This window comes from Leucopleurus acutus (assembly GCF_964270905.1).
Source record: "Leucopleurus acutus genome assembly, chromosome: 4".
Lineage (NCBI taxonomy): Eukaryota > Metazoa > Chordata > Mammalia > Artiodactyla > Delphinidae > Leucopleurus > Leucopleurus acutus.
This window is the reverse complement of record NC_139146.1, coordinates 66668778-66688720: the sequence shown is the minus strand read 5'-3', so window position 1 is coordinate 66688720 and position 19943 is coordinate 66668778. Positions and strand designations below refer to the sequence as shown.

Below are 19943 nucleotides of genomic sequence, written 5' to 3'. Positions count from 1 at the left end.
TTCCACATACTAATTTATCATTATTTACTTCTATTAACTATTTAGGTATAATAGATTGTTATGTACCTAACAAATATTAGTCATTTTGTTAAGTACTTTGCATAAATTCTTCCATTTAATAGCAACTATTCCATATGAAATTTCTATAAAATTTTATAGACTGGGAAACTGAAGCCTAATGAGAGTAAGTAACTACTTAAAGTCACGTTTTATTCTTGGCTTTGCTGTTTGCCAGATGCTGTCCATTTGACTATACTTGATAAGGGGTTTGAACGTGTTCCAAGATGGGCATCAGAGTTCACTCTGGACCATCTCAGTACTAACCCAGGGAGGATGGGTCCCTGAGGGGATCCCAGAAGCAGTCACCCAGACCCCTTGAAGTCCATTTCCATTAAATGTGGGAGTATCCTGTGCCTTCTTTGTGCAACTCTTGTGCTAAGAAAAGCTGCGAGAGATGGTCAAGAGCCTGATTAAGATCTGTTTCTTTCTGTTGGCACTCTTCACCTTTTGCATGACTTCAGGACAAAGAAGGCTCACCTGACCTTCAGGGAATACTCCATGAGAACTGTTAATGGATACATGGCCTCACTCTCCTCCACTGAGTTCCGTGAGGGGATGACACATGAGCTGGCTTGGTTCTCAGTAGACCTTAGAAGGCGGGACAAGTGGATTAAAAGCTACTAGTGAATTTTAATGACTTACGTAACCAAGGCCTCTAAATTACTAAACAAATCCCGAGGGACACAGCCTCCCTCCTTAAAACAAAGGGCAGACCACGAATGGGAAGGAATAACAAGGGTACCATCTAAGTTTTACCCGCTTTGGGGCAGAGTCGGTGCAGGGGATCCTTCCTTCGGTTACCTTCGCCACCACTGTACATCAATCTGTCACTGAAGGCATTGCCCAGGTGTGAACACAGAGGTCTTCATCTGGTCATCATAACTGTCGAAGGGGGCAGTTTGCAGAGAACATTTTGGGGGGGGGGGGATTTTATTTATTTATTTTTGAATTTTATTTTATTTTTTTATACAGCAGGTTCTTATTAGTTATCCATTTTATACATATTGGTGTATATATGTCAATCCCAATCTCCCAATTCATCACACCACCACCCCTCCCCCTGCCACTTTCCCCCCTTGGTGTCCATACATTGGTTCTCTACATCTGTGTCTCAATTTCTGCACTGCAAACCAGTTCAGCCGTACCATTTTTCTAGGTTCCACATATATGCTTTAATATACAATATTTGTTTTTCTCTTTCTGACTTCACTCTCTATGACAGTCTCTAGATACATCCACGTCTCTACAAATGACCCAATTTCGTTCCTTTTTATGGCTGAGTAATATTCCATTGTATATATGTACCACATCTTCTTATTCCATTCGTCTGTCGATGGGCATTTGGGTTGCTTCCATGACCTGGCTATTGTAAATAGTGCTGCAATGAACATTGGGGTGCATGTGTCTTTTTGAATTCTGGTTTTCTCTGGGTATATGCCCAGTAGTGGGATTGCTGGGTCATATGGTAATTCTATTGTTAGTTTTTTAAGGAACCTCCATACTGATCTTCATAGTGGCTGTATCAATTTACATTCCCACCAACAGTGCAAGAGGGTTCCCTTTTCTCCACACCCTCTCCAGCATTTGTTATTTGTAGATTTTCTGATGATGCCCATTCTAATTGGTGTTAGGTGATACCTCATTGTAGTTTTGATTTGCATTTCTCTAATAATTAGTGATGTTGAGCAGATTACATGTGCTTCTTGGCCATCTGTATGTCTTCTTTGGAGAAATGTCTATTTAGGTCTTCTGCCCATTTTTGAATTGGGTTGTTTGTTTTTTTAATATTGAGCTGCATGAGCTGTTTATATATTTTGGAGGATAATCCTTTGTCCGTTGATTCGTTTGCAAATATTTTCTCCAATCCTGAGGGTTGTCTGTTCCTCTTGTTGTAGTTTTCTTTGCTTTCTAAAAGCTTTTAAGTTTCATTAGGTCCCATTTGCTTATTTTTGTTTTCATTTCCATTACTCTAGGAGGTGGGTCAAAAAATATCTTGCTGTGATTTATGTCAAACAGTGTTCTTCCTATGTTTTCCTCTAAGAGCTTTATAGTGTCCAGTCTTATATTTAGGTCTCTAATCCATTTTGAGTTTATTTTTGTGTATGGTGTTAAGGAGTGTTCTAATTTCATTCTTTTACATGTAGCTCTCCAGTTCTCCCAGCACCACTTACTGAAGAGACTGTCTTTTCTCCATTGTATATCCTTGCCTCCTTTGTCATACATTAGTTGACCCTAGGTGCGTGGGTTTATTTCTGGGCTTTCTATCCTGTTCCATTGATCTATATCTCTGTTTTTGTGCCAGTACCATATTGTCTCGATTACTGTAGCTCTGTAGTATAGTCTGAAGTCAGGGAGTCTGATTCCTCCAGCTCCGTTTTTTTCCCTCAGGACTGCTTTGGCTCTTTGGGGTCTTTTGTATCTCCATACAAATGTCAAGATTTTTTATTGTAGATCTGTAAAAAATACCATTGGTAATTTGTTAGGGATTGCATTGAATCTGTAGATTGCCTTGGGTAGTATAGTCATTTTCACAATATTGATTCTTCCAATCCAAGAACATGGTACATCTCTCCATCTATTTGTATCATCTTTAATTTCTTTCATCAGTGTCTTATAGTTTTCGGCATACAGGTCTTTTGTCTCCCTAGGTAGGTTTATTCCTAGGTATTTTATTCTTTTTGTTGCAATGGTAAATGGGAGTGTTTCCTTAATTTCACTTTCAGATTTTTCATCATTTGTATATAGGAATGAAAGAGATTTCTCTGCATTAATTTTGTATACTGCAACTTTACCAAAATCATTGATTAGCTCTAGTAGTTTTCTGGTGGCATCTTTAGGATTCTCTAGGTGTAGTATCACATCATCTGCTAACAGTGACAGTTTTACTTCTTCTTTTCCAATTTGTGTTCCTTTTATTTCATTTTGTTCTCTGATTGCCATGACTAGGACTTCCGAAACTGTGTTGAATAATAGTGGTGAGAGTGGACATCCTTGTCTTGTTCCTAATCTTAGAGGAAATGCTTTCAGTTTTTCACCATTGAGAATGATATTTGCTGTGGGTTTGTCATATATGGCCTTTATTATGTTGAGGTAGGTTCCCTCTATGCCCACTTTCTGGAGAGTTTTTATCATAAATGGGTGTTGAATTTTGTCAAAAGCTTTTTCTGCATCTATTGAGATGATCATATGGTTTTTCTTCTTCAGTTTTTTAATATGGTGAATCACATTGATTGATTTGCATATATTGAAGAATCCTTGCATTCCTGGGATAAATCCCACTCGATCATGGTGTATGATCCTTTTAATGTGTTGTTGGATTCTGTTTGCTAGTATTTTGTTGAGGATTTTTGCATCTATATTCATGAGTGATATTGGTCTGTAATTTTCTTTTTTTGTAGTATCTTTGTCTGGTTTTGGTATCAGGGTGATGGTGGCCTCATAGAATGAGTTTGGGAGTGTTCCTTCCTCTGCAATTTTTGGAAGAATTTGAGAAGGATGGGTTTTTGCTCTTCTCTAAATGTTTGATAGAATTCACCTGTGAAGCCATCTGGTACTGGACTTTTGTTTGTTGGAAGATTTTTAATCCCAGTTTCAATTTCATTACTTGTGATTGGTCTGTTCATATTTTCTATTTCTTCCTGGTTCAGTCTTGGAAGGTTATACCTTTCTAAGAATTCGTCCATTTCTTCCTGGTTGTCCATTTTATTGCCATAGAGTTGCTTGTAGTAGTTTCTTAGGATGCTTTGTATTGCTGTGGTGTCTGTTGTAACTTCCCCTTTTTCATTTCTAATTTTAATGATTTGAGTCCTCTCTTTTTCCTGATGAGTCTCATTAATGGTTTATCAATTTTGTTTATCTTCTCAAAGAACCAGCTTTTAGTTTTATTGATCTTTGCTATTGTTTTCTTTGTTTCTGTTTCACTTATTTCTGCTCTGATCGTTATGATTTCTTTTCTTCTACTAACTTTGGGTTTTGTTTGCTCTTCTTTCTCTAGTTCTTTTAGGTGTAAGATTAGGTTGTTTATTTGAGATGTTGTTTCTTGAGGTAGGATTGTATTGCTATGAACTTCCCCCTTAGAACTGCTTTTGCTGCATCCCTTAGGTTTTGGATCATCAGGTTTTCATTATCATTTGTCTCTAGGTATTTTTTGATTTCCTCTTCGATTTCTTCAGTGATCTCTTGGTTATTTAGTAATGTATTCTTTAGCCTCCATGTGTTTGTGTTTTTACGTTTTTTTCCCTGTAACTGATTTCTAATCTCATAGCGTTGTGGTCAGAAAAGATGCTTGATATGATTTAAATTTGCTGAGGCTTGATTTGTGACCCAAGGTGTGATCAATCCTGGAGAATGTTCCATGCACACTTGAGAAGAAAGTGTAATCTGCTGTTTTTGGATGGAATGTCCTATAAATATCAATTAAATCTATCTGGTCTATTGTTTCGTTTAAAGCTTCTGTTTCCTTATGTATTTTCGTTTTGGATGATCTGTCCATTGGTGTAAGTGAGGTGTTAAAGTCCCCCACTATTATTGTGTTCCTGTCAGTTTCCTCTTTTATAGCTGTTAGCAGTTGCCTTTTGTATTGAGGTGCTCCTATGTTGGGTGCACATATATTTATAATTGTTATATCTTCTTCTTGGATTGATCCCTTGATCATTATGTAGTGTCCTTCCTTGTCTCTTGTAACATTCTTTATTTTAAAGTCTATTTTATCTGATATGAGTATTGCTACTCTGGCTTTCTTTTGATTTCCATTTGCATGGAATATCTTTTTCCATCCCCTCACTTTCAGTCTGAATGTGTCCCTAGGTCTGAAGTGGGTCTCTTGTAGACAGCATATATATGGGTCTTGTTTTTATCCATTCAACGAGCCTGTGTCTTTTGGTTGGAGCATTTAGTCCATTCATGTCTAAGGTAATTATCGATATGTATGTTCCTATTACTGTTTTCTTGATTGTTTTAGGTTTGTTTTTGTAGGTCCTTTACTTCTCTTGTGTGTCCCACTTAGAGAAGTTCCTTTAGCATTTGTTGTAGAGCTGGTTTGGTGGTGCTGAATTCTCTTAGCTTTTGCTTGTCTGTAAACCTTTTCATTTCTCCTTCGAATCTGAATGAGATCCTTGCCGGGTAGAGTAATCTTGGTTGTAGGTTCTTCCCTTTCATCACTTTAAATATGTCATGCCACTCCTTTCTGGCTTGTAGAATTTCTGCTGAGAAATCAGCTGTTAACCTTATGGGAGTTCGTTTGTATGTTATTTGTCTTTTTTCCCTTGTTGCTTTCAATAATTTTTCTTTGTCTTTATTTTTTGCCAATTTGATTACTATGTGTCTCAGCATGTTTCTCCTTGGGTTTATCCTATATGGTACTCTCTGCACTTCCTGGACTTGGGTAGCTATTTCCTTTTCCATGTTAGGGAAGTTTTCGACTATAATCTCTTGAAATATTTTCTCTGGTCCTTTCTCTCTCTCTTCTCCTTCTGGGACCCCTATAATGCAAATGTTGTTGCGTTTAATGTTGTCCCAGAGGTCTCTTAGGCTGTCTTCATTTCTTTTCATTCTTTTTCTTTATTCTGTTCCACAGCAGTGAACTCCACCATTCTGTCTTCCAGGTCACTTATCTGTTCTTCTGCCTCAGTTATTCTGCTATTGATTCCTTTAGTGTATTTGTCATTTCAGCTATTGTATTGTTCATCTCTGTTTGTTTGTTCTTTAATTTTTCTAGGTCTTTATAAACTTTTCTTGCATCTTCTCCATCTTTGCCTCCATGCTTTTTCTGAAGTCCTGGATAATCCTCACTATTGTTATTCTGATTTCCTTTTCTGGAAGGTTGCCTATCTCCACTTCATTTAGTTGTTTTTCTGGGGTTTTATCGTGTTCCTTCATCTGGTACGTAGCCCTCTGAGGCCTTTTCATTTTGTCTCTCTTTCTGTGAATGTGGTTTTTGTTCTACAGACTGTAGGAGTGTAGTTCTCCTTGCTTCTGCTGTCTTCCCTGGTGGATGAGGCTATCTAAGAGGCTCGTGCAAGTTTCCTGATGGGAGGGACTGGTGATGGATGGGCAGAGCTGGCTGTTGCTCTGGTCGGCAGAGTTCAGTAGAACTTTAATCCGCTTGTCTGCTGATGGGTGGGGCTGGGTTCCCTCCCTGTTGGTTATTTGGCCTGAGGCGACCCAACACTGTAGCCTACCTGGGCCCTTTGGTGGGGCTCATGGCGGACTCTGGGAGGGCTCACGCCAAGGAGTACTTCCCAGAACTTCTGCTGCCAGTGTTCTTGTCCCAAGGTGAGACACAGCCACCCCCCACCTCTGCAGGAGACCTCCAACACTAGCAGGTAGGTCTGGATCAGTCTCCTGTGGGGTCACTGCTCCTTACCCTGGGTCCCCATGCACACACTACTTTGTATGTGCCCTCCCAGAGTGGAGTCTCTGTTTCCCCCAGTCCTGTCGAAGTCCTGTAATCAAATCCCGCTAGCCTTCAAAGTCTGATTCTCTAGGAATTCCTCTTCCCATTGCCAGACCCCCAGGTTGGGAAGCCTGACGTGGTGCTCAGAACCTTCACTCCAGTGGGTGGACTTGTGTGGTATTAAGTGTTCTCCAGTTTGTGAGTCACCCACCCAGCAGTTATGCGATTTGATTTTATTGTGATTGCGCCCCTCCTCCCATCTCATTGTGGCTTCTCCTTTGTCTTTGCATGTGGGGTATCTTTTTTGGTGAGTTCCAGCATCTTCCTGTCAATCATTGTTCAGCAGTTAGTTGTGATTCTGGTGTTCTTGCAAGGGGGAGCAAGAGCACGTCCTTCTACTCTGCCACCTTGAACCGGTCTCCTGCAGAGAACATTTTTAAAAGAAAAAAAACATAAAAACAGAGTTGTCTGGTGCATATTGATCGGTTATAGGGGATGTGTTCACCTCTAACCCAGAAGTATGAGACCAAAATTTAAGGAAAGAGGCGATTCCAATCCCTTTTTCTTAGGAGGGTCCTTTGCCCCAAGAAATTCTTGAATACAGATTCATACGTGATGGGGAGAGGTGATGTCCAAGTTTACCTGGCAGCATTTGAAACCCCAGTTTAAATGGATGTGTCAGGTAAGGAGTGATACCTAACACCTCAGCTGAGAACATCCAGTTACGTAAAGTGAGTACAACTTGAGGATATCAGTTCAAAGCAGAGTGGAGAGCTGGTTTTCTTGAGGCACTTTGTCCAGTTAAGGTACTGTAAACAGTACACTACGGTCTTTGTGCTGTCATCAAGGAAAATCTAATAAAAGATTTCTAAGAATTTTAATATTGCTGTGCCTCTGATAATCCATGACTTAGTCTGTTCAGGCTGCTTTAATAAAATACTATAGACTGGCCGGTTTATGAATAACAAATTTACTTCTCACAATTCTGGAGCCTGGGAAGTCCAAGATCAAGGCCCTGGCAGATTAGGTGTCTGGTGAGGGCCTGCCTTCTGGTTCATAGAGGACCGTCTTCTTGCTGTGTCCTCACATGGTGGGGCGGGGTGGGAGGGATCTCTCTGGGACCTCTTTTAAAAGGGGCACTAATCCCTCTTATGAGGATTCCACCATCATGACCTAATCACCTCGAAAAAATTTCTCCTCCTAATACCATCACATCCAGGGTTAGGATTTCAACACATGGATTTTGGAGGAGACATAAGCATTCAGTCTTTAGCAATCCCTATATGGAATTTTGATTGTATACAGTAGGGAGGAAAGTTTGTGTTGCGTCTAAAACATGGTGTAGTGACAGATAATTATTAACCATGTGACCATGGGCAAAGCTGCTGATGTGTCTAAGACTGCAGAATGAGTGTGACAGTACCTAGTTTGGATCCCTGTGACCTCCAAAGTGATGAGTATAAAATGTGGCTGTCACTCTGTGCCTCTCTCCATGGCAAGCTTTCATTGGCTCACTACCAACGAGAGGATGTGATCCAGACTTCTTCACAAGCAGGAGAGGTCCTTTTAAACCTGGCCCGTGTGCTTTTTCAGCACTGTATCTCACCTGTCTTTACCTTGCCTTTTGTGTATTCTTCAGCAGTCTTGTCCTGTTTGTACTGCCCTGCACACAGTTACACTGTTTCTCACCTTCCGGGTCCCTATGCTCATGTTCCCCACCTTTGTAGGAAGCTCCTATGATTTTCTGGTTTCATAGGGTAACGGAACCCCACAGGCAAGCTTTTATTGTACAGTTTGTTACCAGCACATGGCTGTCATCAGTTTCTTTATCAGTGGGTGGAGAATCATTTGCTTGCTCTCAAAGAAATGGGCACATAACAAGTCCTTTGTCATTTAGTTTTTATTTATTTGGCAAACATTTATTGAGTACCTGCTGTTTGTTAGTACTGGTATTGGAAGATAAGTAGCACCCCAGCTATGGACCCAGGGAGTTCCATTCTGGTAGGGGACAGACTCAAGGGACGGGGGGGTACAGAGGTCTGTGGGAACATAGTGAAGGTGCACTGACTTTAGCACCAGAGAATACTTCAGAAGAGACCGCTGTCGGCAGGTCTTTTGGGAGGAGTTGGCACTGACTAGGCAGAAAAGAGAAGAAAAGTGGGTATTTGAGATAAAGTACCATTGGTGACTCGAGGAAAGGGATAAGGGACTGATTGAATGCAGTCTCATTTAATTCTCACTGGAAAGTAAAATAAGCAGTTTAAAGTTTTTCTGTTCTTCTAGAAGCTGCATGTATTTTTTTAAAGTGTTGTCAACATTGCAGCAAGGTGTTACCCAGAAGAAATTGCCCGTATCTGTTTACGTTGTTTCAGTGATGGTGAGGTGACTTGATCTTAAGAAACTTAAGATCATTCATAAACATAAATTCTAATTACTGGAAAGATTAAGATGATCATAGTAAGTTAGATCATTGTGGTGGTTGCCTATTTAAACCTTAATGTTGATCTTTTTCTCTGTTTTTATTCACAAAGAAAGAGCAAAACCAGAAAAGCATTAAATGTGTATGCTTAAAATTTCAGAATGTATTGTCATCACCTCTGTCTTGTTAGTCTTATCTAAAAGTGTAAACCATTTTGGAATTTTGTGTTACTTTTGGACATATCTTTGTGTAATGAAAGGAAATAAGTTGAACATTTCTGGGGAAAGATGGGTACAAATTAAAAATTGATGTTGCTCTTTTTGAAATGGGTCAGCTTTCACATGACTGTTAAGTGCTGCCTTTCAAATTTAGTAGAAACGTTAAATGTGGGGATTTTCCCTTTTATTAGAATAGAAGCAACACCAACAACAGGGAAGTAGATAGCTTTTAACAGATTTTAGGCTCTAGGATAGTTATGAAATGTGTTTTTGGTCTGGATAATAAAATGAAACATTTCTTATCAAATAAGACTCTCTCTCTTTAAGGTTATGAGAAGACTGATGATGTTTCAGAGAAGACTTCACTGGCTGACCAGGAGGAAGTAAGGACTATATTCATCAACCAGCCCCAGCTGACAAAATTCTGCAATAACCACGTCAGGTAAGAACTACCAAAGAATGCTTGGGACTAGCTATTACAGCAGAACTTGGGAGGACATCCCCCCTGCCGGACCAAAATGAAAATGCTTGCGAGGAGTTTTCAGTTAAATCAGTTTAATATTTAAGAGCTTACTGTAGGCAGTGTGTATCAGTCGTTTCTCCATCTTCTAGCCAAGAAGGAGATGTTAATAAGAATCTAGAGGGCTTCCCTGGTGGCGCACTGGTTGAGGGTCTGCCTGCCGATGCAGGGGACATGGGTTTGTGTCCCGGTCCGGGAAGATCCCACATGCCATGGAGCGGCTGGGCCCGTGAGCCATGGCCGCTGAGCCTGCGCGTCCGGAGCCTGTGCTCCACAACGGGAGAGGCCACAACAGTGAGAGGCCCGCGTACCGCAAAAAAACAAACAAAAGAATCTAGAAGCAGGAAGGAGAAGGGCTAAGCAGCCATATGTATGCTACCAATTCTAGTTACAGTATCTGAATAATGAAAACTGTTCATGGGTATGTGCCTTTGTCTTAAACCTGTTAATAGATGCATGAACTGTTGTTTTTGATTAACAAGTTTTCACCTTTTAAAAGAAGTCTTTGCAGTTCTTCACTTAGAACTCCTTTTTGTTAAATAGTCTTTAAATATTGGCTTTCGATACTTGCAAAATTTCATATGGTGTCGAGGAATGGAAGGTGTGAGAATTACTTCACTGTTCTATTTTCATTCCAACAATAATGTAAAACTATTGCTGTTATAAGCACTATTCACTGAGTGGCCTCCGGAACCAAGCGAACACCAGCCCCCTTCCCGCCACACGTCAGCCCAGTAGTTTTCTGGTGACAAAACTCCTAGATTTGTGAAATGACTGTTTAAAATTAATATTTACACCTTCAAATTATACAGTAACTTTTCTGAGCTTAAGGAGTGTGGCATGTGTCCCTTTAATCTCCTTTCTATTTAATTAACAAGAGGAAGGTTGGATATTTCTGAGACCTAAATGGTGATATCTTCCTGATTGTGGACATATCTGATGTTTGGTGTGGAGTACTAGCCAAGTTTCTAGAGGAGCCATGAAGAAAATTCAGACAGAACCCCCCAAAACTCCCCATTTCTCTGACGTTATCCAGGGAAGTCCCTCTATTTGATGTTTCTGGTCTTGCTCAAATTGCTGATTTTTCTTTTTGCAAGATTTTATTTTCTATTAACGTATTATACACTATCTTAACTAAAGGTGCTCTTCTTTGTAAGCTGTTGCTAGTAATGATAACAGGATGATCGGCCAAAGATAACAAAAGATATTGTGCAGAAAATTAAACTCTTACTATTTAGACAGTTCCTTTCACTCCTTTTCTTTGAGGTTAATGACCATTTGCAGTATTCTCCCGATTTAAAACAGAGGGCATTTGTTCATTTAATTTTTTATATGGTGTTAATAGAATTTTGTAAACATGGGTGCTAATTGTGGAGTAATTGACTTTTATGCTGCTTTTCATTTTTGTTTTCTAGCACTGCAAAATATAACGTAATCACATTCCTTCCAAGATTTCTCTACTCTCAGTTCAGAAGAGCCGCTAATTCATTTTTTCTCTTTATTGCACTGCTTCAGGTAAAGTCATGTTGTAAAACCTTAGCTCAAAATCATGTGTTCAGATATTAATAAATGTTTTTCTTAAGCCCATGACCAATCTTCTGAAGCTTATCTAAGCACAGAGATAAGCTGGTTTGGTGGGCATTTCCAGCTCCTGCTGCAAGTCGAGTTAGAATACTGCTGCTACCTTATCAAGCCTTTTGATTCTTTTTTTTTTAATTCATTTTTATCAACTTCTTTTAAACATTCTGTAAATTTAATGTGGCGGGGACTATTCATTTTGGGTGGTAAAGGGGGATGGGACTTTTACTTAAACTAGTAAGTGATTTTAGTAACTAACATTGTCAATTCTGAACCTTAGAATGTAAGTTACCATTTAAAAATTCTTTCATTTTGTATTTGGGTTATTTGTAATAAGGAAAAAAGTTTCGTTTTATTAAAAAGTAGTCTATGTTCATGCAAAAAGAATAAGAAAACACAACAAAGAAAAAATTTTATAACTCTTACTATTCTGCCACCACCAAGAGGAAATTACTGTCTTAAAATTTGGGTGTTTATCCTTCTGGTCTATTTTTTTTTTTTTTTCATCCCAAGCATTGTTAATTGACTTACTTTACAAAAAGAGGATCTTAGAGTATATATGTCTTATCATCTGCTTTATCCATATAATAATGTGTGGATATTTTCCCATGTGATTCATTGTGTTTCTAAAATAACATCCTTAATGGTTGTGTGAAATTTTAGTATATGGACATGCTGTAATTTAGTTAACCAATCCCCCTTTGTAGGTGTTAGTCCTACACACAACCGCTTGCTGTGAAGCTAATTAACCCTCTCTCCCAGCTACATACTAGATACAGGCAAATTACCTCACGTAGTGTTAGTCTACCAAGATGGTAAAATCAATGAAGCATATTTTAAGAAGCTCCAAGCCTTTGTTGTTTTTAAATCTATTATAAACCTTCTAGTTCTTACTGAATTTCTCATCCTTTTTTTCTCTTCCGATAGCAAATACCTGATGTATCACCAACAGGTCGCTACACAACACTGGTTCCTCTCTTATTTATTTTAGCTGTGGCAGCTGTCAAAGAGATAATAGAAGATATTGTAAGTATTTGTTTTTTTCATAAATAAATGTAACTCTGTTATTTTTATATACATATTTTAAAAAATTAGTTTCTTCCTAAGTTGTTTAATTCTGGACACAGACCGTTTAAAATCCCCATTCAACTTAAAAGTATTTAAAATATGCTCCCAATGGCGTGTTAGTTTCTGCTTTATAACAAAGTGAATCAGTTATACATATACATAATGTTCGCATATCTCTTCCCTCCCACCCTCCCTATCCCACCCCTCTAGGTGGTCACAAACCACCTAGCTGATCTCCCTGTGCTATGTGGCTGCTTCCCACTAGCTATCTGTTTTACGTTTGGTAGTGTATATATGTCCATGCCACTCTCTCACTTTGTCACAGCTTACCCTTCCCCCTCCCCGTATCCTCAAGTCCCTTCTCTAGTAGGTCTGTGTCTTTATTCCCGTCTTACCCCTAGGTTCTTCATGACCTTTTCTTTTTTTTTTTCTTAGATTCCATATATATGTGTTAGAACACGCCACTGTAAAGCAATTATACTCCAATAAAGATGTTAAATAAAAAAAAAGAATAGATATATATGTATAACTGAATCACTTTGCTGTACACTTGAGACTAACACATTGTAAACTAACTATACTTCAATAAAAATTTAAACATAAAATATGCTCCCGGGTTTCCCTGGTGGCGCAGTGGTTGAGAAACCACAACTTTAGTTGAGGAAGCTAATATTTTTTTTTCTGTGCCCTTTAAATGCATTGCCTGTCTGAAGTGATCATCTGTCAAGCTTTAGGCAAGTCAGATGGTAAGACAAGGAAAGGCTGAGACATTCTTTAGAAAGCTCCAATTTAAAGTTGTACAAACATTGATATTATTTTTGTAAAGAATCAAATTGGGATCTCATGAAGAACACATGAGCTGTAACATCACTAGGCGTATTAGAAATGGGTCAACTGACCATTTAGATCATCAGCCTCAAAAACATCCAAGTGTCTAGGGGTACAAACAGAGGGTGTGTGTGTGTGTATGTGTGTGTGTGTGTGTGTGTGTGTGTGTGTGTGTGTAAAACATCATAGTCCTCTAGCTGGAAATGGCATACTTGCCGGGGACCACTAGCTGAAAATTTAAGGGACTCTCTTCTCACCTGTATCACTCCACACAGAGTTACCATCCTTTAAATTGTACTTGCACTTGGCAGTCCTTAAGGATTGGTCTCTACTACAGTTTTGTCTCTTTCTTTGCCTTATGTATATTCCCCTTTCTTTCTTTGTTTAACCTAATTTTCATTGAACATCTCTTATTTGCTAGACATTGTGCTGTCATTTTTGCAAATTTTTAAAAATTTAATTCATTCAGTGACTTTGCAAGTTAGATTTTTAGCCTCGTTTTAAAGGTAAGAAAGCTGAGGCTGAGAGGTTGTGTAACTTGTGCAAGAAATCAGTGGAATCAGAATTCCATCCCATCCAGTGTTCTTCCTCTGTATTATTGTAGCGAGTCACCAATGATAATATTAATAACATTTATAGAGCTTCTGGGTTCCATGTACTTGCTCTATGTCCTTTTAATTTATTAAATCTTATAACAACTTTAAAGATTATTGATATTATCCCCATTTTAAAGATGAGGGAGAGGAGGCATAGAGGGGTAAGTTAACTTGCCCAAGGTCACAGAGCTAATAACTGGGGCTGTCAGAATTCAAATAAGGCTGTTTGGTTCCAGAGCCCCTGCCTTATAATCACTGCTCTAAACTGCCTTTCTTTTTTTTTTCCCTTTTCCCTAGCAAAAATATAAACTCTCTAGCTATGGTTTCTAGTATCTCTCTCTATGAAAATACATGGAAAATAAAATAGTATCCAAGAAGTTTGCTTGTTTTTAACAGAACTCTTATTGGCATATGTAATAACTGGATACTATTGGAAAGCAGCTAATCAGGCAGTTCCTGAAGGATGTAATAATAGTATTGTGGGTAATAAGACATCATGTGAAGTAGTTTTCCAGTAAAGAAAAACACTGTTAAGAAATTGACTAAAAATGTTCTGTAAGAATGGTTTAATAAGTTTATGTCAATGTGTAAGGTGATAGAAAGTTTGAAATGTTACTCCCTAGAAAAGGAAAAACAATCAGATAATCGTTTAGATAGTTGGACAGAGAGTATCTTTATCAGTAATTATAATTAGTACATATAATTTTTCATTCATTCAACAAAGATATGTGAAGCAGTACTTAGGTACCCAGCATTCATTAGGGTATGTTTTAGGATGTGTTAAACTTTTGCTGCAGTAATCAAGTCCCAAATGTCAGGGGCTTAAACTTAAGTTGATTTTTCATGTACTCAGAGACACTGCAGGTTTTTGTCCAGGAGGAAGGGAGGGCAGGAGGCACCATTGTTCATGTAATCATTCAGGGATACAGCTGAATCAGGGCTCTGCTGTGTGGGATGTCAGTGGTCACCAGAACAGAGGAAGGGAGAGAATGGAGGTACATAGAAATGGTGCATATCACATCTGCTTACAGCACAATATTAGAACTAGTGACATGACAAAAGGGAGCTATAATCTCAGTGTCCATAGCAATAGAGGAGAATTAGATATTGGTGAGTCTACCACTCTTACATCAGTGAATGAAACAAAGCTTACATTCTAGTAAGCTTTCTTTTATGTTCTGTTAAACAACCTTTTTAAAAAAAATTTTACAATAAACAGTAAGAATTACCTAATACTCAACTACCAAGTTTACATTTTAACTCTCAATGCTTTGGACACCTTAACATAATATGATTTCCTATTTTTGTGTGTAAGTAACAAATTACATATACACTTACTTGAAAATATAGAATCATTGGAGAACTCTTAGTTTAAAAAAAAGCTGCATAATGTCAAATGTTAATTCTTATGGTAAGAGTCAAGGTTGTTTGTTAAATTGATAATATTCATCTTTAAAAACATGCCTTCTTTGCTATACACTTGTTCAGTTAAACACTGATAAACTTTATTCATTATAAAACAAATACTTATTTAAAGTCTACAGTGTTCAGAGACCAAATCCTGGGAATATGCCAGTGAGTGAAAGTAGTTATGATCTAGCTTGCAGTCTAGTACAGGGGACAGACGTTACTCGGGTAACCACACCAGCTATTATGAGAATTAAAGGATGCACTAAAGTCCTTAGAGTGGTGCTTAGTATATAATTAGTGCTGAATAAATGTTAACTGTGTGGTCATCATTCAAAGATCTTTTTGACTAAAATATAGAAAATGGATTGCAAGGAAAGAAGAGAGGATTTTGGTAATAGTTGGTATGAAAACATAAAGACGTCTTAAACTAAGTGGTATTGTAAAGATAAAGAAATATGGAAAAATGAATTCAATATATATTTAGGAGTAAAATTGACAAGACTTATCATCATCTGAAATGCTGTATATCCTACTCATTTTATTAATGTTTTATCTCTAACAACTAGAATGTAAGTTCCATGAGAGGAAGAGTTTTTGTCTCTTGTTCATTGCTGTATCAGCAGTAGTAACAGGGCCTGACACAGTATTTTGTTAACATTTATTGAATGAAGAAATACACTGGGTGGGAGTGAAAGGGAAAGAAGGTACTTACGACTCTCAAGTTGCTGGTTTGTGCGAGTGGATGGTATATGGTTCCATTCTGAGACAAGTACTTAGTCTTGGGGGTTAAAGTCAGAGATTGCCTTTTGGACATAGTGTAAGATGCCTTTGAGACTGCCAGAGGGAGCTGTCAGGGAGGCAACTGGATATAATGGTCTGGAACTCAGATGAGAGTCTTGGCTGGTATATATTAAGATAATAGTTATCATTGAAATTACAGTTATGAATGAACTAAGAGAGTGGAGAGTAAGAAGTGGAGAGGGCAGGGAGTAAGCCTTGAGGAAATCCATCTCAGAGAGCTAAAGAAGGGGCCATGGTGCAGGTAGACCACCTGGGTAATGATGTCTTAAGATATGTCTAGGGAGGAAAGGGTTTCCAGAAGGAAGGGGTGGTCAGTACCACATGCTTAAGAACCATAAAGTTCATGGCACTATTTATACAGTAGAGTTAATTGGACCACCTTCAATCAACTATTGATAATATTAAATAATTCACTAGCTCTCAGTGATATTAAGTGAACTCTGATTACAGGACAGTAGAAGTGTTTGAACTCAGAGAATAGCTATATTAATTTTTTCTGAACTATTAGTTTTAGAAGAAATAGGATCTCTTTCAGATACAATGTAATGATAAGATTAGAATGTACCTATCTGGGTTGGATCCTCATGTATATTCAGAACAATTGTTTCTTGACAAGTAACCTAATTTATTCTGTGGTGGGAAGGTTGAGGAAGGAGAGACTCCTATATAAGAATTTTCTGCAGATGGAAAGAAATGTTCAGGATCTCCTTAAGTTTCACTAAGATTAAATTTCCAGTTTAAGTGGAGGGTTTCATTAATTAGCTTTTATTTGTCTCCTTCAGTTGGAAGTCCAACCATTGTCTGTCATAGATGTGCGTTGTTTTGGAAATATTTGCACTGCCTTCAGATATCTAAATTTGCCTTGGACCAAGTTTATTTTGGACCAAAATTTATTTTGGGTTACTTCCTAATTTTCTTAAGATCTTTATTCACAACAAAGAAAGAGTAAGTATTTTAGAGTTTTATCAATCATAAAATATTCTCCACTGATGCTACAAATTTAACAGAACTTTAAAAATTTATTTAAGAACATTTGCTGGCAAATCGTGTGCTTACTTTTGGAAGCAATAATTTGACTATTAAAAGTCTGCATTGTTACATTTTTATTAGTGAGTGTTTTATTGAGAAAGAATTGTGGTGTGTTCCTGCCTATGGGCGTGGCAGGAATCATTTTCAACAAACCTTCCACAGAGGCTTTCTGAATGCCTTATTTGCATTTTGTGCAGTTCAGTGGCTGATTGTTTGGATGAACTGAGCTCCCAGTGCCAGCTATTATGCCACTGTTCGTCAGTGCTGCTGTGTCTTGGAGTGCTCATCTACAAGCCCAGGCTTTTCTCTGGAACAGTGTTTTCATTTGTGCCTGTGATTCTAAAAACCATGTTTCTTCTCAAACGGGGAACTTAGGAACTCATTTTACTACACTCATGCCAACCCACCTTGTGGTCAGGTATGCGCAGCTAAACCTGACCCTGGGCTTTATATGATAGAATCTTTGAGCTCAGAGTCAGTTGCACTCAACACGTTTCTTCAGCGTCAGCAGAGGCTGATGTGTTATGCTCGATGCTGTAAGTTTAGACAGAAGCCATGGAAAACCTCTAGTTGAACCGTAGAGAAGATAGCCTCCCCTGGCCACTCAAATTCTCACCTTTCCTCTGACGTTCCCTTTCTCTTTCTTACTGCTATAAAATCTTGGCTTCTGTAGCTTTTCAAACTTACCCACCTAGACTTAGACTAACTCATTTGTTTACCGTTTAATCTTGCTTTGGGAGGAGGGAAAATGAGACTCAGTGACTTGTGGTAGTGGGAGAGGGGGCTGTAGGGGAACAGTGGGGAGAAGCAGCTTTGTGCAAACGGTAGACATATTTGGTTCCCGTCATTGATAGACATCGGCACGTCATTAAATTATAGAGGATGTACTCAGCTAATTAGATAATGAATTTAATGAGAAACTGAAAATATTTCAGTACCATTATTAAATGATAGTTATTATAGGTAATTCTCATGGGTGATCTTCTTTTTTAAGTAAGTTATTTAAACAAAAGTCTAAATCAGCCTTTCAGCTCCATCTTTTCTAGTACATTAAAATTTTAATCGTACCTGTATAATAATGTAAGATCCCTCTGAGGACCACACCCCTGTGCTCCCAGAACAGGAGTAGCATATAAAGATGCTATGGATTGCACTTTCAATTTTAAAATTCCTGCATACCCTGATTATTCCCATTACCACACCCTGGGCGTACTTATAAAATTGATATGGGTAGGGGCTTCCCTGGTGGCGCAGTGGTTGAGGGTCTGCCTGCCAATGCAGGGGACACGGGTTCGTGCCCTGGTCCAGGAGGGTCCCACATGCCGCAGAGTGGCCCGTCTGGAGCCTGTGCTCTGCGACGGGAGAGGCCACAGCGGTGAGAGGCCCGCCTGCCACACACACACACAAAATTGATATGGGTGTGAAAGGACAGAAGCTTTGAGAAACATAAGTTTTAAAAATCTCTCTTTTGTAATAGGTGCTATCTTGTTTCGTTAATCTCATCCACTTTTTCACAGTTTTTGTTTTTGCTTTTAAATTTTAGAAACGACATAAAGCTGATAATGCAGTGAACAAGAAACAGACCCAAGGTAAGAATTATACATTTTGTTTCTCGTATCTGTCAAATACACTCATAGTAATATATACAAATCACTTCAATTAAATGTAATTCAACTGAGAACACTGTGTATCTCTTAAGTTTTTGTTCCAGGATAGATTCTTCCTTTGTAGCATTTATTAGCATGACACTTAAATTCACATTAGAGTGATTTACAGGGGTAATATTGATAGTTTTGAAAAGTAACATTTTTAATACATTTTAAGTGCCTCATAGCAATGTACTCACAAGTACTGTCCATAAAATCTGCAGTTGTTTTGACAGTGTTAAGTGCTACAAAATGTCTTTGGGTGTGTGTGTATGCTCTATAGATGTACTCTAGGTATGATTTATAGAAAATAATCAGATGTGATGTTACTTGAGTAAAAGGCATATTGGAAGCACTTTGAATTATCCTGTACTTGCAGAAGCTATATACTCCATAAATAAATAAAACGGTTAAAACCAGGCCAGCTTCTGGAAAGCACATGGCATGTTGATGTGGCTCTTTTGTTGTGGGTCTCATTTTGATGGAGTTGAAACCCAAAGGACCTTCAACACAAGCAAATAGACTGTTGTGCTCTCAATTTAAAAAAAAAAGTACCCAGTAAAAAATAAAAATTAAAAAAATTAAAAAAAAAAAAAAAGTACCCAGGAACACGTGAAACAGACATCTTACCCCATCCGTGAGCTTTCCCACTCTGAGAATCTCATCTCTCTGAAGTTCCCTGATGTGACGAGGCTCAGCCATGTCTGCCAAAATTAGCTGGTAATTAAAAACAGTATTTTTTAATTAAAGGCTCTGACTTTTATGGGACTCTGTCAAAATGCCCTAGGGCTTCTCTTCTTACCACCTTCCACCAAAGGGATTATCTGCTGATCTTTGATGCATTTGAAAAAGATACATTTATTAAAGTATCACCTAATAAATTAAATATTTACTGAGATTATACTTATTACGGGACATATGAAAAAGTATAAGATGGGAACTCTATAAAGGTGAAAAATGATCTTGTGTGGAAAATGAAGGATTTGGATTACGTGATCTCAGTGTCTCTAGATTTTTGTGGCAAATGCTGGTTCCTGTGTCAAATGCTTTACGAATTCAAAAGCAGGAGAGAGAATTGTGGCGTAACTTGAGCTAGACCTTGAATTTCGGGAAAAGTTTGGATGAGCAGAAGCACCTGGGCAAGACATTGCCTGTGTGCCAAGTGAGGAAGGGTGAAGAGAGCTTTTCCTGAGCAGAGATGAAGACGGCTGTTGGATTGCTTTGTGGAACCACTAGAGTGCCAGATGGGGAAAGGAGATTCCTGGCAAAGGGAAGCAAAGACATGATCAGAAAGGTAGGCCGGGGTCAAATTTTACAGGGCCTTGAATGCCAAGCCAGGAGATTCCAACTTTTCTTATGTATGCTGAGTAGCTGTT

General features: G+C 38.4%; 1 protein-coding gene across 2 annotated transcripts in view; it reads left to right on the top strand.

Moving 5' to 3' along the window:
• The window catches only part of ATP8A1 (ATPase phospholipid transporting 8A1), a 235267-nt gene that overhangs the window by 27791 nt on the left and 187533 nt on the right, over positions 1-19943 (top strand). The window contains exons 2-5 of one of the 2 annotated variants that reach the window (XM_082838545.1): positions 9419-9533; positions 11027-11126; positions 12117-12215; positions 18465-18510. In XM_082838545.1, the coding sequence (XP_082694671.1) occupies positions 9419-9533; positions 11027-11126; positions 12117-12215; positions 18465-18510 (360 nt within the window). Of the gene's footprint in view, positions 1-9418; positions 9534-11026; positions 11127-12116; positions 12216-18464; positions 18511-19943 lie in introns of those variants that run through there. The other variant, XM_082838546.1, reaches the window with a different exon arrangement.